A 27,980-nucleotide genomic window follows, 5' to 3' on the forward strand; every position below is an offset into this window, starting at 1 on the left:
AGTACATTCCTGAGGGACGGAGACCCTTTTCTTTAAATGCCCAAGTATTACACAACCTGACTCCAGGGGCGGGGAAAGTAAAGAAACTGTACAAACAAATGATAGATGGAAAAGATATAAAGACAAATTTCAATCTCCTAACCGAATGAAGTTCCGTTGGCTCTAGCAGCCCCAAATAAAGTAAGGCTGCAAAGCTGCTGAAGCAGGAAACCACTCGAGCAGAACCTTAATATGCTGCCTATGAAATCACGTCTCGTTGACTTGCTTATTTTCCAGCCCGAAGTGTGTTTCATCTTTGTTCGTGTTGGCTGGGAAAATTGTCTCTGGTATATTTGTGTTCCCCTCCTACTACATGCCCTTCGCCTTTTCCCGCTCCACCACTACCCCAAAATAAATAAATGAATTAATTAAAACACCTCAGTTGAAAGGAGGATTATGTCCAAGAAAGCATACAAACTCAAAGAACTAAAAATATTGCCTGAAAAGTGGCAGTAATAGTAAAAAAAAGAGTAAGGGACCCATAGAAGAAGCGGACAACAGAGTTTAATACTATCTTGAAAGGCTTTTTTAAAATAAAAATCTTGCATAGATGTAGCAGATCCAAAGCAGTGCCTTACTGGTGTAAATCCACCTTTGAAGTGCAAGTTTATGAAGAGAACTCATTACAGGGTCAGTTGGTGAGAACAGTGAGGCTGTGTTCATGACCCAAAATATTGAAATTGGGATTATGAATCAGAGTTGCAATTTTATATCAGTTTCGGCATCCAGGTTATTCCTGGCTCTGATTTGGGTTGCCTAATATCAAGAAAATCCTGATTCTCACAGATGAATTATAATCCCGAGATAGTTTTAAATTGGCCAAGGCTCTTGAAAAAGGATATTTTTGTTTTTAAGTTGAATCACTAACATTACCTAGCAGCGATCCCCACTCCCCTTAATAAATATTATTGGGTAAGCCTGAAAAAGTGTAATAAGTGTTAAAACAATTGTTAATGATGGGGTGATATTGAGAGCATTCTCACTACCCAACCATGGTCTATTGTGGCATGTAATTAAACTTGGCCACTGTGTGTCAAATCACATGCTCACATGCACAGCATTACCTAAGGAGGCACACAGGCTGGAATTAAAAATGAAACCTGTGCAGGACATCTGATCTAACCAACATCACATTTTTCAGAAGTCTGGATACACTAATTTGTTCTTTATTCAAAAGTTTGCACACAATGTAACTCACCTAGAAGCCCAGGAGACATTGTGATAGTATCCTAACTCAGGGAATCTGGGTCCCTGACACATTTAACTGGGGGTTGCTCGTTTGAATGGATGTGTCACAGTTGTTTGAAATTGAATTATTTCTCTATAATTCTGGAGTTTCTCAGAACATACTTTAAGAATTCCTGCTCACTGAAACCAATAATAGCCATCCCAGCACCTGCTGTAAGGATGGAAGAATATGTGCTAAAAGTACATTGTCACCTCAGAACTCTTGGCATAATTATAAATATATAGTTCTTAATGTATTTACAAATTTATTAGTTTTAAGGCATAAAGCTTTTTGTTTTAAAAGATTCCCTCTTGTGGGGTGCCAGGGTGACTCAGTCAGCTAAGTGTCTGGCTCTTGATTTTGGCTCAGATCATGGATCTTGGGGTCCTGGCATCGAGCCCCATGTCGGGCTCCCCACTCAGCAGGTAGTCTGCTTGTCTCCCTCTCCCTCTGTTCTCTTTCTCTCAAATAAATAAATAAATAAATAAATAAATAAATAAATAAATCTTAAAAAATAATAAAAGAGTCCCACTTCTGCCTATTCCTTGTATTAACTTATCTTCGTTTACTCATCCTTTCTTCTGAGGGTCCCCTTGGGATTTATGCTCTGTATCCTCTTCCATGGTATTCGATTGGTTTTGCCTCTCCTGCCATCACTTGTGATCTGCAGTGTACATTTGTGGGTAACTGGCCCTTTGTTCATACCTCTAATGTTCTGCTATATTATAGGTCTTTCTTTCCACTGTGTCCTGTGATATCAGCACTTTTTTTTTTTTTTTAAGATTTTTATTTATGTATTGAGACACAGAGAGAGAGAGAGAGTCAGAGACACAGGCAGAGGGAGAAGCAGGCTCCACACAGGGAGTCCGACGCGGAACTCGATCCCGGGTCTCCAAAATCACACCTCGGGCTGCAGGCGGCGTTAAACTGCTGCATCACCGGGGCTACCCCCCCCCCCCCCCTTTTTTTTTAAAGATTTTTAGTTATATATTGAAACACACACAGAGAGAGAGAGGCAGAGACACAGGCAGAGGGAGAGATATCAGCACTTTTACAACTAAAAGCCCCTAATACTGTACTTTGTTCATTTAAGATACAAACGTTTGTATGTTGGTGAAATTGAGTTGTAGTGCCATTCTTATGTGCATGAAGCACTATAAGGAAAGACCTAATAGAGACTACTAACCCGTGTCCACCCCTAAGAAGCAGATTGAGCAGTTGTCAGGTTCAGATCTTGTGAGGCCTGCTCTTTTAAAGAAGCAAGTGTAAGTGCCTGATATATTCCATGCTTACTAAGGACATGGATACTTTGCCACCTAACAAAAATGGAAACTCAATTATTTAGGATTTTGTAACTGAAACCGATTTGGAATGCATTAGAAAGTTTTCTTGCAGTGAAAACATCAAAGGTCCCTGAAGGCCTATGCTCAACTTTGCGTTTAAGATTGTTTCCTATTTGCTTTTTTTGGTTTGTTTTTCAGATGCTAAACATTTTGAAAGGAGTGGATTAATTACACATGTATCTCTTTCAGCTAATATATATATTTTTCATTTCCATAGAAACCTTTTGATTTTCCTAGAACAATAAAGGACATAATGTTGCTGAAGGGGTCAGAAATGAAGTATTAGGTGCTCTGACTACAGAGGTGTTACTCTGGGGGGCAGAGGTGGGGTGGGGGGCAGATATAGATCAGTTTCAGTTTGGACTCCAATGCTCATTGGTTTGAAGTAACTTCTCAGTGCTGGTTAGATAGTTGATGAAATGGTCTGGTGTGTTCTGAAGCCAGGGGTGTGGTACGATTGGTTGCTAATAATTACCTTACTACAGATTGGAAAAAGCCCCTTGTAAAGTTAAATTCCAAGCTCTACAAATCACAGCTGCCCAACAGCTTCCAGCTCTGAATGCAGGCAGTGCTGACGCAAGAACCAAGCCACTGTCCACTCACTTTCTTTGCCTTAAGAGTCTGACTGTAGGGAGGAAAGAAGGGGAAATAATGTGAACAGATTGTGATTCTTTGCAATGATTAATCCCAATTCTCTACAACGACAAGGCTTGGTTTTTAATTCCAGCATTGCCACTTGTGTAGCTATGTGACCTTGAACAAGATATTTAACTTTTCTGAGTCAACTTCCCATCCCACATCTGCTGAATGTGTTAATGATACATCCTTCATCAGGCTGTCATAGGGTTCAAATTAAACAACATTGAGTATAGGGCCCCAGCCACATGCCAAGTTCACAGCAAGCCCTTGATAAATAATATAGCAAACAACTCCTACTTTCGGTTTCTCTTTTTAAAGAAATCCAGCTTGCGGATATGAACTTTCTGTTGCTTGAATCTGTGCTACACACTGAGTAGATAATCAGTATATTCTTTTGGATCACAGTGTTTTCATTAGAAAAGAACTCCTAGGTTTGGCACTTGACTGCTCCAATCAGGTGTAGAGGTTTTAGGAATACATGTGTTCAGATATAGTTTGTGCTCTTGGTTGTATGGAACATGACATGATGGCTCAACCCATGAACTCAGAACCTCCTTAGATGTGTCCTTGGGACTAAGAGTTTTTAGGGACTTTTTTCACAGCAAAAGCCTTGAAGGTTGTTGTCTTCACTGAATCCTAATATGAATAAATGTGTGGAGATGTGGTCTATAGTGCTCTTGTAATTCTTGTCTTTAGACTTCTAAGTTTTGCCTCTATGCCTAAACACAAACCAAATGATTTAATGACTAAGATTATGGGCTTCGGAGTTGGATAGCCTAGACCTGTTCTAGTCAGACAACGTAGAGCTATGGTACTAGTCCCTGACTCTTCCTTAATGTCTCTATGATTTGGCTGTTGGCAAGTGACAACTTCTCTGAGTTTCAGTTTTCTAATTAGCAAAATGGGGATAACAGTAATGTTTTCTTAAGGGGAAATTATGAAACTTATGGGATAATGCATGTAAAACGTTTACCAAAGTCCTAGAACATTGTAGATACTCAACAGATCATCCTGCTTCTCCTCTTTCTTCTCCTCTTTCCCTCTTCCTCTCTCCTCCCTCCTCTTCTCATATTATTCTTATTTTCTCCACTGAGGTTTCAGATAAAGAGAAAACTAGAGGTGCAGGCTTCAAGGAAAGATGTCTATTTCTGACTCAGCTTTTATCACTGTGATTTTATGACATGGACTATATTCATAGCTGTTGGCCCTGGCTACTCACCTACACTGATTTTTTTTTTCTTGCTGTTTCTCTGCAGGAAGGATCAGAATGTACTCTCTCCAGTCAACTGCTGGAATCTCCTCTTAAACCAGGTGAAGCGGGAGAGCAGGGACCATACCACCCTGAGTGACATCTACCTGAATAATATCATTCCTCGATTTGTCCAAGTCAGCGAGGACTCAGGAAGACTCTTCAAAAAGGTATATAGCTATTTCTAGGCACGGAGATCCCTGGGTGGAGAGATGACACCATCTTGTAAATAAGAGAAAGCCTATAGTATTGGCCCAGTTAAAAGGCTTTTCATTTTCCTACTGTGATCTCGTGGGAGAAAAAAAAAACCCTGAATAGTCATTCTTTTCTTCCTTTCTGAGTTGAATCAATAGTAGCCCTGTGAGTAACCGTTTGCAAGATACAATCCCAACACTGGCAACATAATTCATAATCTGCATATTTTGGTGATGATGGTGTTTCCTTGATGTCCTTGAGTGATTTGTGAAACTGTTGAGATTTGGGAACCTTCAGTGTGGTTTCACCTTTCCCTCTTCTAGTTCGTGTATGTTTGTGATTTGGTTTAGTTTTCTTTCCAAGCATTCATCTTGGCCGAGTGAACTCATGAATTTAGTGGTAATCTTACAAAACTAATGCCAAATTGACCTTACCTGTCAGTGGTGGAAATAATCTCTTGGAGACTAAGGAACCTTATTTCTAAGCTCTCAACCTAAACTCTCTCAATGGAGTCACTGGTTACAAATGATGGCAAAAGCTCCAACCATTTTATATAATGTATCATGTTTAACATTCAAGCTCTGATATCCCCAGACTTTTCAGAAGGCAAATAGTCTTCCCACAATGTTATAGATATAAAGGGGGTAGGTATATAGGGCTATTTCGTTGGTTTCCTATATAGAAAATCCATTGGTTTTCATTTGACAAAATCCAGTGTTAAAATTCAAGGCTGGGAGAGAAAGAACTTTGGTAAACAGGACTGTGGTCAATAGTAGCCAGTTTTTCAATTCTTAACATTAGGAAGTTTTCCAGATCTCAGTAGGTCTGGAATTAGAACCCAATTCTTTTGTTTATACCAGCATGAAAAAAGAACTGATTTAGAACATTCCATCCACTTAATGCATCTGTGTAGAGGCTTTTCCTGTGTCTTAAAGACAGGATATGAAGAGTAAAAAGCACCTGACAATGAAAAGAAGGAAGAGAAAGAGAACTTCTCCTGGAGTTTACTGGCTATTTTTAGCAGCTTGGCTGCACTGCGGTTGGAGCCATACTTCATTTAGGGGTGAAGGTACTTTTCACCATTTCCTCATGGTTTCCAGCATCTGCTCTAGCTTCCTTGTCATTCATCTGAATAATTCTGCAACCCTTGGTGACATGAGGATGTAGCTAAAATGAATGCCTGTAGTTAATTTAATACTGTACTGAATACTGGAAATATGCTAGAGAGTAGATTTCAGGGGTTCTTTTCACACACACACACACACACACACACACAAAGGTAACTGTGTGAGGTGTGTGAATTGGCTTGACTGTAGTAATTATCTCACTATGTATACATCCACATCAAGTCATAATGTCATACTCTTTAAATATATAGCTTTTATTAGAAAAAAAATTGAAGGCTATTTAGGTAGAACCTTGACAGTAATCAGATGCCACTTCAGCTCTTCTCTGTGACCTTGACAGCCACTTAGATTAACTCTAGAAGGACAGGGACTGACTGACTGTTTCCTCCTTCATTTTCTCTGTTCATCTGAGAAAAAACTTCTGTGAGGGATGTTCAGCTATCTAGACTTCACTGAAACTCTCAACTCTCTTTTCTCCCAGCTTTAGAATGTTAGAAAAGAGCCAAGCTGAAGGAGTATTCTGGCCCATCCAGAACTCAGAGATGTGTATGCTGAAGGCAGCCCCTCATCAAAGCCTTGAGTGCTTCAGGTTTTTCAGGTGCCATTTACATTTCACCAAGAGCCTAACTGCATGGTTCATATAGAAAATATGGGGCCTCTGCCCTCCAGAAAGAAAATCTGCCCATGAAAGATATTCTTAGCCATGGTCTCAGAGTTGACCTCCTTACGTAAATTGTGTATTTCTTTGGTTGGGGCATAAGAAAGAATTTCTAATTACTCATGAGACTGTTTATGTATTACATTTTATTGAAGAAAGGTGCACATATAACAGACTTACAGCTACATGCACTTCTACAAACTGAACACACATGGTAACTAGCTCCCAGATCAAGAAATAGATTATTTCAGTACCCTAGGATTCCCACTCTCACTTCCTCAAGTCCTCAGGGGGTTGGGAAGAGTGGTCCCAACCCCTAAGGATAACAACTGTCTTGACTTTTAACACTGGAGATTCGTTTTACTTGGTTTCATACTTTATATAAATAGAATCATACAGTGTGTACTCTTTTGTGTCTGGTTTCTCTCATTCAACATATGTTTTTGAGATTTACTCATATTGTATATGGTTGTAGCCCATAGGACTTTTTCTTGATCTTAAAACTTTTTCATCAGTTAAATATAGTTGTAATTAAAGATATGTATAGGATTGTTGAATAGGCAATGTTTACTATCCCACTGGGTGAGTAATCTCTTTTCTCTCTCCCCTGGGGTCCATTGTAGGGAGAGGGTTCTAAGGTAGAAGCTGGCTTGGCTGATCACAAGTGTAAATTAATTCTGTTTTGGCTGGGTGAGAGCCTCTCTGCTTTCTAGTAATGGGCACAGAAGGATTATTTTTCCATAACTTAATTTTTTATTCCCTTTTGCTTTAAGTGTGTTGCAGGTGAAGGATTAGAATCCCATTGGTTAAGATGTAGTAATCAGACCAGAGAAATAAGGAGTGAGCCGGGCCACACTGGCAGTTAAGGGAGTCTTCCCAGGGCTTGCTCTAGTCTATCACAGAAGAAAGGTCTCTTCCAAGTGACTCTTCCTCCTGGTCTCAACTCTGCTAGTAACTCTGAAACCTTGGGCAATTACTTACTTCTTTTTTTTTTTTTTTTTAAAGATTTTATTTATTCATTCATGATAGTCACAGAGAGAGAGACAGACAGGCAGAGACACAGACAGAGGGAGAAGCAGGCTTCATGCAGAGAGCCTGACGTGGGATTCGATCCCGGGTCTCCAGGATCGCGCCCCGGGCCAAAGGCAGGCGCCAAACCACTGCGCCACCCAGGAATCCCTACTTACTTCTTTCTGTATACACCTCAGTTCCCTGAAGTTAAAGATAAAAAGGCTTGGCCTATATGATCTTCATACTGCCTTCAAAATCTAGCTAGTAACTCTGAAACCTTGGACAATTACTTCTTTCTGTGCCTTAACTTTAGGAAAAGTTAAAAAAAAAAGTGCTTGGCCTATATGATCTTCATACTGCCTTCAAAATCTAGTATACTATAATTCTATGATGAATTTTATGATACCCAATATTGGGTATCCTATACTGGGGGCTTCTGGTTATTGGGTGACCTTTGTTAAATTATGATAAGTAAACTGGAATGCTCAAGATATGGACAAACAAAAGTGGATGTGGGTATGGAGAGTGAGCTAGCTTACACAATTGAAGATCAAATTTCTTGAGGAATGAAGCATTGTTTCAGATTCCCTTAGCTATAATGGCCAGCAACCAAGAGTCACCAAACAGGAATCCAAGTTCATAAAATAGATATACCTTTTGTTTTACCTGTAAATTTAGTTCCAGCACCAAAAGGGAAATCCACATTTCTCTGGAAACACACTGTTTAGGAAAGACATTGGAAAACCATTTCTGGTTCAGCCATGGACACCTGTGAAAATTCACCTGAGATTTATGTGAATTTGGATCTATTTCTCACTGGCAAAAGTCATGGGTTTTCCTCCTTTTTAGATTCTTTTTTAAAAGGCTATAAAACTTAATGGTTCACTAGAAAAGGTTATGATAACAAAACCAACATTTGTTGAACTCTTGTGCCAGGTACAGTATTAAGCACTCTATATGCTTAATCTTTACAATAATTCCATAAAGTAGTTGCTATTAATATCGCTATATTAGGAAGGAGGAAACTGAAGCTTAGGGAGATTAATCAAAAATGAGGTGAGGGGGCACCTGGGTGGCTCAGTGGTTGAGCGTCTGCCTTCAGCGCAGGTCATGATCCTGGGATCCTGGGATTGAGTCCCACATTAGGCTCCCTGCAGGGAGTCTGCTTCTCCCTCTGCCTATGTCTTTGCCTCCTTCTCTGTGTCTCTCATGAATAAATAAATAAAATCTAAAAAAAAAAAAAAAAAAAAAGAGGTGAGGTTAGTATTTAAATCCATTCATCTGACTCTAGAACTTTAGGTTTCCTCCGACATATTCTGTTAGGACTCTGGGTATGGTGTGCAGAATAGAGGGTATTCTGGATTTTCTTACCCTTTTCTGTCAAATCCAGATATTTCACCTAGTTACAGAATTAACCTAACCTTTTCTCTTGCACACAAACCTTCAAAATGTTTGGAGGTGTTAAACATCAACATTGGTTTGTTTTTCCTACTTGGTGTCTGGGTAAGCAGCTAGAAGTTGACAGTGAAATAGGACAGCAGGTTTTTTTCTCCCCAGGGGCAGGATCTCTAGTAAAGAGGGAAACAAAGACTTATTAAATGTGAAAGCTGGCCAAAAATCTGGCTCACAGTTTTAACTCAGCTAATTCGGGGATGTCAGGGTGCCTGCACAATTGGCCCCTCTGTACTACTGAACACCCTAAAGGGATGCTCCTTGCCGGCCCTCTGGTTTGTGGTTATGTCTGCTGGGACATACTTTGCATTTTGCATGAAGCCATGGTGGAGATTCCTTTAGCTAAATATAACATCTAGAGAAAGTAGCCTCCTGTCCAGAGCATAGAAACAGACCCGCTTTGTCTAGGACTCCAGGGGAAACGGAGCCCATTTGGTGCTCCTGACATCTTTCGCTTAATGAAAGCTCAGTCTGTCTAACCCCTGTTGGAACCAAGGTTTAGGCAAATATTATTGCTGCCACCTTCATTTGTTTAATGCGGTGGCTTCAAAACCCAGAGCCAAACATTGCCAAATTTTACTTCCAGCTCCATGTCGTCTCTGTGAGAGACATGTTCTAAAGAATCTCAACAAGAATAGAAATCATTTGTCCCACGTTCTGATCTTAAACCGAAGTAAACTTAGGTGTGCTTTTTCCCACAGGGGAGAGGACAGCCTTGCTCTCTCTTCTTCCTTTCACTTTGCTGGAACACACTGAATGTACCTCTGACTTGGCTTTTCAGCTCACTGTTTCTAGCCCATAGTTATTCATGCTTAGCCTTGGAAGCAGTCAATTTGTATAGTCTCAATACTCTCAATTGTGCCCGCCTTTTTTTTTTTTCCTTTTACAGTATTCCAGTTAACTATACTTTTGTTTTGCCTGTAGTACCCTAAGTTTCCATGGTAGAAAGGTTAAATTGAGCAAGTTAGGCAGATTCCTGGTAGACCAGTTGTTTAGTAGTTCTCAGCTTTCCCTGTGAAAGTCATTGGGAGAGTTTAAGAAAAAAAAATCTTTGTGACTTTAAAGAGACAGATTTCTTAGGATACAAAAAGCATAAATAATAAAAGAAAAAAAGATAAACTGGACGTCACCAATTCTTAGACTTTTGCTCTTGGAAAGACATTGTTAAGAAAATGAAAGAGATGTCACAGATTATGAGAATATATTTGTGATACATGTAACTCAATAATAAGACAAACTACCCAAAATTTTAAAAATAGGCAAAAGATTTTATATAAATATAGTGGCCAACATGTAAATGGCCAATAAGTACATGAAAAGATGCTCAATATCAGGAAAATGCAAATTAAAACAATAAGTGTGATACATACTCATTAGAATGGTTAAAATTAAAAAGACTGACAACATGTTAGTAAGGATGGATGGAATTCTCATATGTTGCTGGTGAGAATATAGAATGGTACAACCACTTTGGAAAATAGTCTGGCAGTCTCTTATAAAGTTAAGTATGTACTTACCATATGACCCAGCAATTCTGCAGGTAGATATTTAGCCCCAAGAGATCTAAGAGTATATATATCTACACAAAGACTTGTACCTGATTATTCATAGTAGTTTTTGTTATAGGCTGAGTAATGGTCCTCGCCAAAGATGTCCATGTCCTAATTCCTACAACCTGTGAATTTACCTTATCTACATGAAGACTTTGCACATAGGGTGAATTTGAGGATCTTGTAATGAAGATATTATGCTTCTTATCTAAGTAGGTCCTAATGCAGTCTTGAGTGTCCTTATTAGATGGAGGTAGAGAGAAATTACAGACCAAAGAGAAGAAGGCCATGTGATGGCAGTGGAGGAAAGCAGAGTCACAGAGAGAAGACGCTAGGCCACTGGCTCTGAGGATGGAGGAAGAAGCCATGAGCCAAGGAGTACAGCTCTAGAAGCTGGAAAGGGCAAGAAAATGAATTCTGCCTGAAAGCCTTCAGGGGAATGCAACCCTGTTGACACCTTGATTTTGGCCTGGTGAAATCGGTTTTGGATTTCTGACCTCCCGAACTGTAAGAAAATAGAAATTAAAAATAGAACTACCATATGATCCAGCAGTTCCACTTCTGAGTGTTTATCCAAAGAAAACAAGACACTAATTCCAAAAGATAGATGCATCCCTATGTTTATTACAGCATTATTTGCAGTAGCCAAGATATGGAAGCAACATAAGTGTCCATCATTGGATGAATGGATAAAGAAATTGTATTGTATATGTGTGTGTGTGTGTATTTATATATATCCTGGGCTGAAACCAAGAGTCAAACACTTAGCTGACTGAGCCACCCAGGTGCCCCCAAATTAAAAAAAATTTAAGAGAATAAATGCATGTTGCTTTAAGTCACCAAGTTTGCATTAATTTGTTATAACTGATGTAGGAGACTCATATTGTATTAATAATAGTCAATGGAGACAACTCAAATATCCACCAACAGATGAATATAAAAACATATTGTGATATATCCATATATGAATACAACTCAACAATAAAAAGAAATGAAATGCTGATAGATGCAATAATATAGATGAACTCCAAAAACAACTGATTAAAAAAAGCCAGACACAATGAATACATTCTGTATTATTCCATTTATGTGAAATTTTAGAAAAGATAGGTCTAATCTATAGTGATAGAAAGCAAATTGTGATCACCTTGGGGCCAGAGTGGGATGAAGGGTTGACTGACTCATGGTGGTTACATGAGTGTGTGCATTTGTCAATACTTAAAATGTGTACATCTTATTGTATGTAAATTATGCCTTAATAAAGTTGATTTAAAAATAATTTAGAGGGAAAAAATAATAATAATTTAGGGGCACCTGGGTGGCTCAGTGGTTGTGCGTCTGCCTTCGGCTCAGGGTGTGATCCTGGAGTCCTAGGATCAACACCCACATCGGGCTCCTTGCATAGAGCCTGCTACTCCCTCTGCCTGTGTCCCTGCCTCTCTCTCTCTCTCTCTCTCTCTTTCTCTCTCTCTGTGTCTCTCATGAATAAATGAATAAAATCTTTTTTAAAAAATGTTTTTAAATAGCATGCCAATGCCTCACCCCAGGGCAGTTGTATCAGAGTCTCTGGGATAGGGCCTAGCTGATTCTTTCATATCGCCAGAGTTGAGAACCAGTGTTGTAGGTATTCTGCTTTCCATTCTGGGGAAACCCAATAACATAGCAGAAGCCATAAAATCTTGTCTATCTGTATGTGAGCCACATTTGCCCAAGCAACAATGTCGAGGCATCTAGGCAACTCATTGTGATTTTCCTAGTTTATTCTTGGAGAATGACAAAGGGTAAATCTGGATTCAGATGAGTAAGTCACACTGCAGAAAGTGGGAGATAGAGGAAGGGTGCTGAAGAAGAAATGTAATAATGGGATATCATTAGTTCTTTTCTCTAGGGTCTTTAGATGTCCTTTCCCATTGGCTGGTCAGTTACAAGAGACTTGTCATGACCAGTCAGATTTCATTTGGCACCAATGAAATATGTCTAGCAGTAAAAGGATAAAAGAGGTTTAAAACCAAAAACAGTGCATGTTACTTACTTACCTACCTACCTGTTTATCCCCTGTAGATGGGGACAGGATTTTTTAGAGTCTTTGAGTCCAGCTGCTTCACATATGTAAAAAGACTGGATATTGTAAGGAGGCATGTTCTGCGGTGGTGTTATAATTAATAAAGGAGGAGCAGTGATCCATAATGCCAGTATAGTCAAATGTCCCTGATGAGTAGTGTAGAGAGAAAGAATGGACTTCTAAGGGTTATGCCCTGCCCTTCTGAGAAAAAGTTTAACCTGGAGACATCTTTGGGAGAAGGAGTAACTCAATGATTTACCCCACCCTCTCTTCCCCAGTCTACCCTACACCTCCTTGCAAAGGGACTCAGGATATCTGCGATCGATTGGATTTCCTCCGTGTTAGAACATGATCACAAACAACGTGGTGGTCAGCTTTACAGACAGCTCTTCCAGTTGCCCAATTTGTCTTGATGGTAGCAAAAATCTGTTCTGGTTAATTGAGCTTTATTCTCTGTTATCTGATGAAGAGATCCTCTTTGTAGAAAAGAATAGGATGGGAAGCTGAGCGTATTTGAGTAGGGGATGGAAGGCTGCCAGCTACTTCAAAGGTATCTGCTGATAAGGGGCGTCAGGTTTGCTGCCAAAGCCAACACTGAGGGGAGTTTGCAGCTAGCACTGTTGGTTTCTGTGACTATTAGGTCAGCAGCATCTGTGTCTTTGCCCTTGGGGCTTCTCTCTGGGTGGTCTAGGCTTTTTTGGACTTGGGAAGATTCAGCTCAGAGGGCGTGTGCGCCTCAGATGCCTGCACTCTGGCTTAGGTTAGTTTATATGTTTGCCTTTTTGGTGTCTTGGTCTTCAGCTATCTATCTGCCTTTTCTGAAAGAGCCCAAGGTGTTGTACGTGGAACATTCAAAAGGTATAATGGTAACTCCATCTTCATTTTTTTTTTAATTTTTTATTTATTTATGATAGTCACACAGAAAGAGAGAGAGAGACAGAGACATAGGCAGAGGGAGAAGCAGGCTCCATGCACCGGGAACCCGACGTGGGATTCGATACCGGGTCTCCAGGATCGCGCCCTGGGCCAAAGGCAGGCGCTAAACCACTGCGCCACCCAGGGATCCCCTGGTAACTCCATCTTCATAAGCCTGTGAATAGTTAGGAGAATCTGCATGATAACAACTGCAAAATATGCAATGTGAGAAAAAGAGGTGTAGCGGGTAGAAACAAAAGTGTCCAAATGCAACCTTGTGTCTGAATACTACTCTAAACTGGAAAAGCGTGCAGTCAGTAAGTATTTTAGTGAATACTATAAACACAGCACTGTGGAAGCTAAAAAGAACTTAAAATGGAATTGATAGAGACGGTTTGCCCCGGCTTCTCAGTCTGCTCTTAAGACCAGTTAGATCTCCCCAAACTTTCCGTGGGATAATGATAATAAGACCAATAATAACGAGCTTTCATAAAATGCCTGCTGTCTCTGTTATACACTGTAGTACGCCCTAAATGTATATATTTTTTTCTAATCCTTTCATATATTTCATGATGGTTTTTCTTTCCCCTTGACTTTTTATGGAAGTTTAAAATACTTAAGAGAAATGCACATATTGTAAAGTGTACAGCTCTAATGAATTTTTACAAACTGAAAGCAACTATGTAATTAGCATCCTGATAAAGAAAAGAATGTTACCAGGATCCCAGGAGCCCCCCTCTTGTCCCCTTCCATTCATTTCCCCCTGAAAAGTAGTCACTATCCTGACTTCTAACACAATGAAAGCATTTGCCTGTCTTTAAAAAAACCTTATATTAATGGAATCATAAAATATTCTTTCAGCAATTTAAATATGTCATTCTTTTGTTTCCTGGCTTCCATTATTTCTTTTTTTTTAAATTATTTATTTATTTATGATAGTCACACAGAGAGAGGCAGAGACATAGGCAGAGGGAGAAGCAGGCTCCATGCACCGGGAGCCCGACGTGGGGTCTCCAGGATCGCGCCCTGGGCCAAAGGCAGGCGCCAAACCGCTGCGCCACCCAGGGCTTCCATTGTTTCTAATGAGAAGTCAGCTGTGTGATGCTAATTGTTGTTCTTGGGGGCTTTGGAGGCTGCTTTCTTTTTTAATTGAAGTATAGTTGATATATGATATTATATTAGTTTCAGGTGTACAACATAGTGATTTGACAATCATATACATTATGAAACACTCACTATAATAAGTGTAGTTACCATACAAAATTATTACAGTACTTTTGACTATATTTTCCTGAGGCTGTATTTTTCATCCCTGTAACTTATTTATTTTATAACTGGAAATTTGTATCTCTTAATCTTGAAGGTTGCATTAATATATTTTTTTAAAGATTATGGGACACCTGGCTGTTGAGCATCTGCCTTTGGCTCAGAGCATGATCCCTGAGCCCTAGGGTCAAGTCCCACATCGGGCTCCCTGCATGGAGCCTGCTTCTCCCTCTGCCTGTGTCTCTGCCTCTGTGTGTGTGTGTGTCTCTCACGAATCTTTTTTTTTTTTTTTTTTTAAGATTTATTTATTTATTTGAATGAGGGAGGGGGCATGTGCTCGTGGATGGGGAAGGGCAGAGGGAAAGAATTCTCAAGCAGACTCTCCGCTAAGTGTGGAGCCTGATGCAGGGCCTGATCCCACAACTCATGAGATCAAGACCTGTGCCAAAATCAAGAGTCAGACACTTTTTTCTTTTTTTAAGTTTATGTATTTATAATCTCCACCCAACATGGGGCTCGAACTCACAACCCCGACATCAAGAATTGTATGCTCTTCCGACTAAGCCAGCTAGGTGCCTCAATATTTTTTTCTTCAGTGCGTTGAATATGATGACTCTAAGTGTAATTGCCATTGAATTTCTTTGGCTTGGATAAGTGCAATATCTAAATATTCCAGGTTTATGGGTAGTGTTTTTTATCTTCAATTTGGGAAAATTTCTGGCAAATACTTTTTCCATCCCATTTCTCTTCTTGCCTTGACCCTAACTGCACATTTATTAGACTCCTTGATACAATCCCACAGATCATTAAGGCATGCCTTTTTTATTTTCTGTGTGCTTCTGTTTAGATAATTTCTAAAGTTAATCAATTCTTTTGTTGTATATAGTCTGCTAATAACACCATCCAATGAATTTTTTATTTTAGATGTATTTTTTAGTTTTATGATTTCCACTTGGTCTTTTTTTCAGTGTCCATGTTACTTCTGAAATTTCTCTTTTCTTGATATTTTCAAAACATATGTGGCAACATTTTAAAAATGTTATCTGCGGGATCCCTGGGTGGCGCAGCGGTTTGGCGCCTGCCTTTGGCCCAGGGCGCGATCCTGGAGACCCGGGATCGAATCCCACGTCGGGCTCCCGGTGCATGGAGCCTGCTTCTCCCTCTGCCTGTGTCTCTGCCCCTCTCTCTCTCTGTGTGACTGTCATAAATAAATAAAAATTTAAAAAAATAAAAATAAAAATAAAAATGTTATCTGCTATTTTCAACACCTATGTCATCTGTGTTTCCGTTTCTGCTTATGGGGTTTTCTCTTGACCATGAATCTCATTTCTTTATTTTTTTATGTTTACCAATTTTTTATGACATATCAGACATTGTAGTTGACACATTATAGAGATTCTAGATTATTTTTATGTTCCTCTGAAAGGTGTTAAGTTTTGTTCTAGCAGCCAGTTAAACTACTGGCTGGTCACCTTGAACTTATAGGGATTCATTTTATGCTTTGTTAAAGTGAGTCTAGTTTGGTTTTGTCCGTAGTTCTGGAACATATTCTATATATTTAAGATGACCTTTCTAGGGCTTTCATGGAAAGTGGGCCTTGAACTCCAAACTCTGTTTCCTCCACAGTGGGCAGCAGCTAGGATGACCAGTGTTCCCAATTGGGTTAACGGGGTTCCTGGGACATGAGATTTTGTTTTATCCATTCTTCAGTTGACGACCTTTGTGTAGTTCCAATTTGAGGCTATCGTGGATAATGCTGCTATGAACATTATATTGGAAGGTTATTTTTCTTCCCATTGTATAGCTGAAAACATTAAAGCTCACATTGATAAAATACTCTTTTGTAAGGGCCACAAAGAGATGACGATGGAATTTGAACTCCCTAGCTCTTTCTACTATGTCCCACTACCATCCAGTTTCAGGATTGATAGGTGGTACCTTAAGCAAATAGTTGTTGCCAGATCACATGGTTGAGGGGGACAATCTGAGCTTTAAGAATAGTAAATTCAAAACCTGCTTCTCTCCTCCCTCTTTCCTCTGCCTCTTCCCTTCCACTCCTCTGCCCTTCCCCCTCCATCTCCTTCTTTCCTTCTCTTTTTTCCTTTTCTCTTCTTCTCTGTTCTCTATTCTTTTGAATAATCTATTCAAACGTTATAGTACATATACACTATAGGAAATACAAAAAGCAAAAGTATGATAATGAAAAACCAGGTTGTAGTCTACAAACTATTTTGTAGTCTGTTATTTTAGTCAAGATCTTCACTTTTCTGCAGCACCTGGCTGGTTCAATCTGTAGAGCATGAGACTTGATCTCAGGATCATGAGTTTGAGCCCCATGCATATGGAGCCTACTTTAAAAAAAATACAAAAAAATAAAGATGGGGGCACCTGGGTGGCACAGTTAGTTGAGTATCCAACTCTTGGTTTTGGCTCAGGTCATGATCTCATGGGTCATGGGATCCAGCCCATGTCAGGCTCCATGCTCAGTGGGGAATCTACTTCTCCCTTGCTCTCTTACTCTCTTAAATAAATAAATACATCTTTAAATAAAAGAAGATCTTAACTTTTCCATTTCATCTCATCTAAGTTTTCATCTCTTCTAATGGCCAGGCCATAGATTTCCCTAATTATCTTAAAAATGCCCTTGAAACTGGTTTGTCCAAGCTAGTATCTATGCACACTAATTTTTATGTCCCTTAAGTCTTCTTTAATTTAGCACTATTCCTTTTCCAGGACATTGATTTGTTGAATAGACCAGGCCAGTTGTCCTGTAGCTTGTCCCATCTTCTAGATTTGTCCAGTTGCTTCTTTGGGTTGTTGCTAACTTCTTCCTGTATCTTGTATTTCCTATATATTGGAGGTTGGTTCCATTGGCCAAATCTAGTCAAGTTATACATGTTTGACTAGTATGCATAATGGGCAGCGTTGGTTACTTCATGTCGTACCACATAAGGAAATATATATAATATCTGGTTAGCCTGCCAATGTGATGCTGACATTGACTCCTCAGATTAAGGTGGTAACAGTTTGAACCCTCCATTTTGCAGTTAGATTTTTTCTCACATGATAAAAAGGCCATTGTGTAGTATTATATGTGATGCCATCATACAAACCTTGGGTGTTCATTCAGTCATTCATCTGAAGGCTTTAACATCAATGATAATTCTAGACAAGTTACTTTTTACCATCTCTGTACCTCTTATACTTGACTGCAAGATGCCTCTCTGAGAAAAGGGAAGGATTATTAATAGAACTCATCAGGTACTATAGAAATAAACAGTTTATTGAAACTTAGTACTCCCAGGAGAAATCCCACTAATGGTGTGGGAGCTGACTAGGTACCAAGTTTTTATTATAAGAGTTACAGCAATAATAAAAATAATAGTAATTATAACTAATACTAAATGAGAGCTACGCATGCCCAGGGACTATGCTAAGTACTTTATAGGTATTAACCTATTTAATCATCACAACAACCCTTCAGGATGGTTTCATCTTCTCCATAGCACATGGGGAGAGGGGTTAAGCAGTTGACTCAAGGTTATGGAATTGGTTAGGGGCAGAATTGGGATCCATGTCTAGGCAGCCTACTGCCCCTGAATCATCTCTTCACATCACCATGCTCTGCTGACTCACAGGTAGCAAGGTGGCAGTGATTGTATTGGTCAGCTGAAGGGCCAGGGTGTGTAAGGAATTAAGGGCTCGTGCATTCTGCAGCCGTATTCCGTCATGCTATTCTGATTCTGCTTTTTGCCCAGCTTGTCTGGGGAGAGAGAGAGAAGCATCTTTGATTTCAGCCTCCCCTCTTGCAGTACTGACTTTTTTTTTATTTTCCTATGTATCTCTGTCAAGAGTTTCCCTTTGAATTTCTCCCTGCTTGTCTGAGCATGATTTTTGTGTAAAATGGGGAGGAAAATGAATTCTCTTTCTTTTGAGATAACATCTTTAGTTTTTCCATTCCATTTTCTTCTTTCAGTACAATAGTGGATTTTTTTCCTGATCTCTTGGTTTTTCTACCTGAGCCTACCTTTCTTTGCTTTTAAGCCTAGCTGTGAGGGTCCTCCCCATCACACACACACACACACACACACACCTACCTTTTACTCTGTGCTTCAGAAACCATTTGGGTCTATATCCAGTTTTTCCTAATATTGACTCAACATAAAACTTCCAATCTCAGGTTAATTTTAATTGTCTGCACAATTCTTATCCTTAAGAGATGATAGGAACCTGGGTGCATCCTTCCTCACTGTCTCAAGAGCTCTCAGAATCATCCTCTTGTTGAGCTAAGAAGTTATGGTTAAGGCCTAGGGAAAGGACTGAGAAGTAACAACAAAAATAACAATTTTTATTTTATGTTTCCTTTGATTTTGAGGCAGACAGGAAACCCTGTAGCTTAGTTTTCTTTCTTCTTTTAAAAAAAGATTTTGTTTATTTATTTTTTAGAGAAAGGAGAGGGAGAGAAAATCTCAAGCAGACTTCCTGTTGAGTGCAGAGCCAGATGCAGGGCTCGATCTTATAAGATGAAATCAAGAGTCCAATGCTTAACTGATTGCACACACCCAAGTGCCCCGCTTAGTTTTTTTTCAATTGTCAAAGTAATTAATATGTATTTTTCAAGTTATTGCAGGGAAATAGGGATGCCTGAATGGCTCAGTAGTTGAGCCTTTAGTTCAGGTCGTGATCCTGGAGTCCTGAGATGGAATTCTGCATCAGGCTCCCCACAGGGAGCCTACTTCTTCCTCTGTGTATGTCTCGCCTCTCTCTCTGTGTCTCTCATGAATAAATAAATAAAATTAAAAAAAAAAAGATATTGCAGGGGAACAAAAATAATAAAAAGAAAATAATGATTACTGGGAATCAATTATTCTAATATTTTTTTCTCTGTGTATTTTTCTTTAGAAAATTAGGATTGTATATTAAGTTTTGTGTAATTTTTTCACTTAACATTTTAAGTGAGTATTTTGTCTGTGTCATTGCGCCTTCTTTAAAAACATTGTTTTTGATGACTATACAGCATTCTATTCTCTGGCTATTCCATAGGTTATTCATATATTACTTATGATTCTTTGGCTGTATGATTTTTACTCTACTGGGACTGAGTTCTGGTACATCCAGGAGCGGTCCAGTATCTCATTGGTATCTTCTTGGAAACTACTTGTTTTTAGAATGACTAGGTTGCCTGTGCTCTCATTTGGAAATACCCTACTTCTGATATGAGTAAAGGAGAGAGGGTTTCCCCCTCTTCTTCTTTCCCTTTGTCTTCCTCTTATATCTTCCTCATTGTCTCTGAGCTCAGCTGGGAATCTAGACCTCAGAGCTGTGTCTGAGCCTCGGCCCTGGCTGGCTCAATGGAGTACTTATGCTGTGCTGGGTTTCAGTTTCCTCATCTTTACACTGCTGGGTTTCAGTTTCCTCATCTTTACACTGCAGAAAATTGCTCATATCCTTACTTTGCCTGCCCAGAATGTCAGAGGAATCAGTAAAGCCTGGGAAGAAAGGGCTTTGCCGTTGTCAAAAAGACAAGAGATAACAAATGTTCGTGAGGACATGGATGGAAGGAAACCCTTATACACTGTTGGTGTGAATGTAAATTGATGCAACCACTGCAGAAAACAGTATGGCAGTTCCTCAGAAAATTATAAATTGAGCTACTATATGATCCAGCACTTCCTTTCTTGTGTATATATCTGAAGGAATTGAAATCAGTATCTGAAAAGATATCTGCACCCTCGTGTTCACTGCAGTGTTATTTACAATAGCCAAGATATGGAGACAACCTAAATGTCTTTTGACAGATGAATGTGTAAGGCAACTGTGATGTGTGTGTGTGTATGTGTGTGTGTGTAAAATGGAATATTATTCAGTCATTAAAAAAAAAAAAGGAAATCCTGCCATTTGTGACAACATGGACAAATCTGAAAGGCATTATCCTAAGTGAAATAAGCCAGACAGAGATTTACTTATATGTAGAATTTTTTGAAAATCCAATTTCATAGAAACAAAATAGAATGGTGGTTCCCAGGGGCTGGGAGAGGGGTAATGGGGTGACATAGGTCAAAGGGCATGGAGTTTTAGCTGTAAGAATAAATTCTGAGGATCTAATGCACAGCATATAGTTAATGACACAGTAAACCACACTTGAAAGATGCAGAGAGTAGATCTTCAGCAGTCTTACCACACATGCACACACAATCAAAGAGCTGACAATGGGAGGTGATGGATGTGTTACTTATTTTGACCTTGGCAATCATTCCACAATGTGTATGTATATCAGATCATCACGTTGTACACTTTCAATGTGTCCACCCCTATTTGCCAATTATTCCTCGATTAAAGTCAAGGAAAAGAAAAGAAAGTGCTCTGTGGAGCTCGATTCTTCTCAGAGGAGAGTATGCCCCTGTGCCTTCTCCCTGCTAGGGTGGTCTTTGCTTCTCTAAGCTAATCTTTTTCCTCGGTGTGCTCTCATACAGGGTAGAGAGGAAAGAAAGAGGGCGAACTGGGAGACCCATTCTGTAGCTTTAATCATCTCCTCTCCAAAGCCAAGATAATCCAAGCCTTCTGCCCACATAAGCATCGCATCTCTTCCTGCCTTGCCTCTTCCCATGACCTTGTTTTCCTTTTGATGTTCATTTTGAGGGTGGAGAGTAGAAAAAAAAGCCTTCTCTTTTTGCGCTTTCTCTGAGTCAGTGGCCTTTCTGAGCCTTTGAGGTCTCAGGCAGGAAAATGACATAGCCCACCTGACTCTTCTTTCAGGGACCTTAAAAGAAAAGAACATTGCTTTATTTAAATCCAAAAGCACAAGTACCACTACCAGTTCATTCAGTTCAATTTAATCACTACTATTTGATTGCCTATAATTGCTCAATATTCAGCTTGCCGCTCTAAACATACTGCAAGGCAAACTTAAAACATGGTTCAAGATCTTGGAGTGTGTGTGTGTGTGTGTGTGTGTGTGTGTGTGTGTATTTCAGCTGGATGGGCGGCCAGAGGCTCTCAAAACAGGTTATAACTTAAGACATCCATTTAAGGAGTGGTGCAGATAACGAGTTGTCTGTAGGAGCTTGGAAAAGGAACAGATTCATGAGAGGTGATCAGGCAAGCTTCTTAGAAGGGAAAGAGTTGGGCTGATGTTCTTTTAATCACCTGCTGCCAGGAGTCTTAATTATTCATCTGTTTCTTATCTTACAGAAATATCTTTTGAATATTTCCATATTTGGTGCTGACTTCCTCTCCTACCTCTTTGCCCCTATTAGAGATGTTGTTCCCTGTAACATAGCAGCAGAAGCTTCCTGTTGGCCAGCAGCGAGAGAAGTAGGTGAGATGAGCTTAGACCCTGAGCTCTTTGAAGGCCAGCTCTAGGCATCCCAGCCACAGGTCAAAGAAAGCCATTCTTCATTTTAAGTAGGGCAATGAAATACTGAAAGCCATGATCTGCAGTGACATTGGTGGCTTTAGGATGGAAGAAACTATCTGGGAGCCTACTACAGTAACTCAGGGGGATAATAGAAGCCAGTTCTTGGATCATGGCAGTGGGAACTGAAAGGACAGGACTTACAAAAAGACACAGCAAAGAAATTATAGATGGGAGTATGAGTGACCTGACATGAGGTGGGAGGAGGTAAATGCTAGAAAGGAATCACAGTTCATTGAGTCATTCAACAAATATTTACAGTGTGCCTCCTGTGTTCCAGACATAGTGGTAGGCACTGTAATACAGCAGATAACAACAGGAAAAGTGTCTGGCTGCCTATGCTCTAGTAGGAGAAAAACACAATATACAGATGAACTTGTGAATGTATAAGATGCTAGGTAATGATATAATAAAGCAGGGGAAGGAATATGGCTGTGCTGGGGCTATTGGTATTTTATGGAGGGTGGTCAGGGAAGGCCTTACTGATAAATCGGCATTTGAATTGCTTCTTAAAGGCAGTTAGGGCTTTTGCCTCTGAGGAGGGTCTTTCGGGCAGAGGAGACAGCATGTCTAAGGCCCTGCAATGGGAGTGTGCAGAGAAGCAGCCAGGCCTTGTGCATAGGAAGGAGGAGGCAGAGCGGTAGACATGGTTGGGGGATGGAGACAAGCTGCGTCAGGAAGGGCCTTGGAGGCCACTAGAGAGGCATGCGAGGATTTGGAACAAAAAGGAATGGTATAATCTGATTCCTGTTTCAGTAGGATTATTCTGGCTTCTGTGTTAAGACTGAAGGAGGAACAAGGTGAGTGCAGAATAGAAAAGCAATTCAGGAGGCTTCTGTAAACTCAGGCAGGAGATGATGGCGGATTGGAACAGAGTGGTGGGCATGGAGATTGCGACAAGTGGTCAGATTCTGGGATGTGTTCTGAAGATGGAGCCAGAAGGACTGTGCTGAATTGAATGTGCCTGTGATAAAAAGAAGTGTCAGAGATGACTGCAGGCATTTTGATCTGAGCCATCAGAAGTTGGAGTTTGCCATTTATTGGGGAAAGTATGTGAAAGAGCCACTGATTCTAGTCCTGCCCTGCGATTAGTGAAGAATTGAAGTGCCAGCAAGCAGTGACTTGCGTTAGGTCACCCTGGCTAGTAGTAGCAGAGCTGGGGGCAAGGCGACCAGGTCTACTAACCTCCGGCCAGTGCTGTCTCCAGGAAATGACCCCAGTCTTCCTCAGCTCAGAGTCACACATGGCACAGCAAACATGTAGTGAGGATTACAGTTGGAAAGGAGATCTGAACATTGACCATGTATTAAACTGATAGCTGAGCCCTGGAAGTGAAGAGGCCTAGTGAAAGAACTGAGGAGAGATAAGCAAATTAAATAAGCCAAAGAAAATGAGTAACATGGTTCATAGAACCCATGTGAGAAGAGGCCTCTCTGTGGTGGGTACTTGGAAGCAGTGAGGAAGGAAGGGATCTGAGCAGATGCCACTGGGCTTGGGTTTTGGAATGAACCTTAGGGAACTGTGGTATCCTCAGGGGAGCTTTTAGGCATTTCTTTCTTTCTTTCTTTCTTTCTTTCTTTCTTTCTTTCTTTCTTTCTTTCTTTCTTTTTTTCTTTCTTTCAGATTTTATTTATTTATTTATTTATTTATTTATTTATTTATTTATGAGAGACAAAGAGAGAGGCAGAGACATAGGCAGAGGGAGAAGCAGGCTTCATGCAGGGACCCTGATGTGGGACTCAATCCCAGGACCCCAGGATCATGCGCTGAGCTGAAGGCAGATGCTCAACCACTGAGCCACCCAGACATCCCAATTTTAGGCATTTTTCTTATCCTTTCCACTAATGGGGAGAAGGAATACAACAGTATGAAGCTGAAATAGGGAGTTCAAACAAAAGATCTCTTCCAACTCTAGTGTTACCTTCTCGTGAGCCTTATTCAAGAATTTGGCCTTCCCAGACCTCTGTGGGCCTGTTTGCAAATGGAATGAGAAAGCATCCTTTTTGCCGGCTTATTCTTCTAGAAATGGTGTGAGGATGACAATGGCAAAGGCTATGGAACTGTTTAGGGTGAGAAATGTTGCATAAGTCAAGAAATCTTTTTCCGGTTGATTTTAGCAAGTTTTTAGTTCAGAAAACCCTTCATAGAGTCATAAAAAACTTTGCATTAGGGATATATTAGATGCAGAACACATTGACCAATAAAATAGATATTCCTCTTTGAAACAGCGTAAAATATGTCCGTATCACTTTGATTAAATCTTGCTTAATTAGTATGTCCGTTGGACTCCAATCAAATCCTGCCTGGGCTTTTAAATTTAATTTAATTTAATTCTGTAGTCACTGTTACCCAACCACAAAAGAATTAGCCTTGCCCTCAAGGCCACAGAGGTCTCTCAAGCACTCTGAGGGTTAGCATTGGTCCCTGTGCTGAAACACAGGGTGAGGTTGGCCATGCCGAGTTCTGAGCAGTCTGCCTGTTTCAGGGCTTCAGGCTGCTGCTCCAGTGGGGTTTAATTTTGTCCTTCCAGTCCCCTTCACATAACAGTTTATGAAGAGCAGGAAAGGAAATTAATTGTACCTGCTGGCATTATTAAAGTTATCAGTGCATATCCTCTCCTGGGCCAGGAAGATGAAAAAGGGTGTTGTAATCAGAGCAGATGATTTCTGACACACAGGATGGGTTTCCTCCCCAGGTTAGATGTAAGGACCTGATGTCAGCCTGTTGCCTCTGGCCTGACACCACATAGCTCGGGGCTACGCTGAGTTCTGCCTCATTCTCCCACCAGCCCTGGAGGAAAGCTAGCCTCTGGCTCTCCGGATCAGATGTCTCTTAGGTAGGAAACCAGGCCTTCCCATTGCAGACAAAGAGTCTTCCAGCTGTATGTTCCTGGCCTCTGAGATGTAATCCGGTATCTCGGTTAGGCCAGGTCCCAGACTCACACCTTGTGCAGCTTTGACCTGGATGAAATAAGGCATCATGGTGCTGCTCCCTGCTGATTCAGTTCATTTTAGCAAGTACTGATTAATAACTGTTCTCTGCCCTCATGGAAAACCTACAGCCGTAGGCCGTAGTCTCAGGATTTGACAGGATCAGGGAAACTTTTTTTTTTTTAATCGGCTTTTCCAGAAAAGAGAAAATTTTGGCAGGTTAGCCAAAAGAGGGAGGGGAACAGGGCAGAGAGCCAGTTCTTACCTTAAGAAGCTGCAGAGGAGAGATGCTTCTTTGCTAGGGGGTGGTGAACTTTTTGAGGACAGTTTTGCAAGGGAGCTGAAAGCTTTCAGTTTTTTGACTAGGAGCTTACTTGGGTTTGTAAAATTACACAGGAACCCTGGGATTAGCCTAAGCATTCAGGGTTGTCCTGACCCCAGGCCAGTTGCCTACTTGAGCCAGGCAGGAAGAGAGCACAAGATTCTTTTTGCTCCAAAAGCTATGAAGGATACACTTCTCTTGTAGTCTGGAGTCCTGCTTGCTAGGTTTCTGCAAACCCCCTTATGGGTCATGAAACAATAGCTCTTTGACTACATTTCTGTCCACAGTGATGTGAGCTGATTAAACTGGCAAGCAGATAATGGAGGGAATGGGTTAGATGTCCTAGGCAGGAGGTCATGGCAAAATGGATCTGTGGTTGACAAGAGAAATTTCAACATGTGTTCTAATCAGTTCTCAGCTAGGTTGCCTGAGATCCCCTGCCTCATGCCTTCCTTGAATAGATTTGACTCTTAGACCACAAGACTTGGGCATCAGAGGTTCAGCTGGGCATTTGCAAATCAACTCAGAAAGTGGCAATGAGCAGTGAGGCTCTCTTTGGGAGACACCACAGCATAGGGAAAGAATGAGACTGGGAATCAGGTAACCTGGGTGGGGACCCAGGCTCCAGATGGTTTCTTTGTTTATTTTTCTTATTGCTTTAACTCCCTACCACAATTTTGAGATTCTCTGGAGATTGGCTGTGGCCAGAGAAGCAAATCTGCATTAAAATCTGGTTCTCAGATAGGACAAAGTTTTCAGATTTTAAAAACCATGGTGAGTGGAAGGGAGATTGGACAGAAAGAGCAAGCGTAATTGTGATATCAAGCTCTCTTCTAGTTCTATATTCTAGAAACAGCCCTGACTTAGAGCTGTTGAATAAATTTTTTTCTTTTTCTTTTTTCTCTTTTTCTTTGCTTTTCTCCTCCTTTGCTTCTGAATGTTTGTGCACTTGCCTAAGAAAACGTTTCTCAGCCTCTTCAGAATGTTTAAAGAAAAACAGTAAGAATATATCACAAACTTAGTGTACCCTTTATGCATTGGGTTTGCACAAAAAGTTGACATGCTCTGGCTTGGAGACCTGACCCCATCTCCTCAACCTGCTGTCTTCGGCCCTACATATTTTGCTTCAAAGCCTTACTGCCGGGAAGAATGCGGAACTGACGAGTCCACCATCTACGACTAGGACATCTTGATTAAATTAGTATGTGTGGGGCGGGGGGGGGGGGGGGGGGGGGTGCCGTGGAGAGAAAGGCACAGTGACACAAAGGGCGTTTTGAGGAGCCCCGTAGTGCCTGTGGAGAATGAATGTTCTCGTTAAATATGGCCATGACCTGCAGTTCCACACATGCCAGAGACACAGCTCAATTGTCCCCAGGAGTTGGGGGCTGGGGATAATCAAGGGGAGAGGCCAGCCTACAGCCACACTCTCCATCCCCAAGTGGAGAGGGCAGCCCAGCATAGAAAGGCAGGAATGCAGGAAGGGCTGCTGTTGCTTTTTTTTCGATAACAAATGGCAAGCGATGCTTTGATCGTGCTTCTTGTTATTGGTTTGGATCAAAAAATGCCTTCCTTTCCCTTCCCTCTGCTTCTCACTTCTCCACTAGGCACTAAGGGAACTCCTGAAAGCACGCTTTGCTTTATGCCTATTTCCACTGCCTTCCTTGGGGCTCCCCAAGAAGATTGGTGCCTGAACTTTTGTAGGACAGTGCCCCCCAGAACAGTGCTCACTCTTGTCATTTACCACTGTCCTCATCCCATTCATCCTGAAGTCCTAAGACCAAAGTGAAGAACAGACAGACTGTTGAAGGCTTCCACCCTGGCCACCACGTCAGTGGTGAAGCAGTGGTCGGTAACCTCTGGCTCCCTTTCATCTGCACCGTGAGACATGAGACATGCGTTTGCCATTTGCCCTTTGAACTGCCAACCATCCAAATACAGCAAAATGGATTTAAGAGCTAATTAAGTTTTGGATTCACTCCCTCTCACCAGAATATCCTAGCAGCTCGTTTCTACAGCTCTGTATACATGATTCTCTTTTCAATAGATGGAATCCTCGCCTTTACAGCAGTATAGACCTGAGGATTTAAAAACTGATTCATCGAGACTATTGTTTTGTATTCTGCCTCTCTTTCTTGCTGTGAAAGTTGTTGGCCTTTCATTCTCTCGTTTCCACCCAAGAAATAATTATTAGGGGCTTCCTGCATGGAAGGCCTTGGACTAGAGGAAGAGGCTACAAATGTGACAGACTAGGAATATTCCGAGTTCAAATTCTAACTCTTGTAATTTTTTTTTAAAGATTTATTTATTTATTAGAGAGAGAGAACATGAGTGGGAAGGGCAAAAAGAATCTCAAGCAGAGTCTGCACTGAGCAGGGAGCCCAATGCAGGGCTCAATCTCATGACCCTAAGATAACAAACCAAGCTGAAGCCAAGAGTCTGATGCTTAACCCAGGCATCCTTAACTCTTGCACTTAATAGCTGTTCCATAGACAGATTGCTTTACTTCTCTAAGCTGGAGCATCCACAAAATAGAGAGAATAATATCTTGAGTTATTACTAAGATTAAATAGGATTATGCCT

At 40.7% G+C, this 27,980-nt stretch overlaps 1 protein-coding gene across 17 annotated transcripts in view; it reads left to right on the forward strand.

Moving 5' to 3' along the window:
- Positions 1-27,980, forward strand: part of SRGAP2 (SLIT-ROBO Rho GTPase activating protein 2) — a 236,038-nt gene that overhangs the window by 112,904 nt on the left and 95,154 nt on the right. For all 17 annotated transcript variants that reach the window (XR_012001782.1, XR_012001783.1, XR_012001784.1 and 14 more), the window contains exon 4: positions 4,506-4,668. Coding sequence is in view for 9 of the 17 variants with exons in the window: in XM_025991367.2 (XP_025847152.1) it covers positions 4,506-4,668 (163 nt within the window). In the remaining 8 variants the exon portion in view is untranslated. The remainder of the gene's footprint in view (positions 1-4,505; positions 4,669-27,980) is intronic.

Source organism: Vulpes vulpes, chromosome 5, assembly GCF_048418805.1.
Source record: "Vulpes vulpes isolate BD-2025 chromosome 5, VulVul3, whole genome shotgun sequence".
NCBI classification, from domain to species: Eukaryota; Metazoa; Chordata; class Mammalia; order Carnivora; family Canidae; genus Vulpes; species Vulpes vulpes.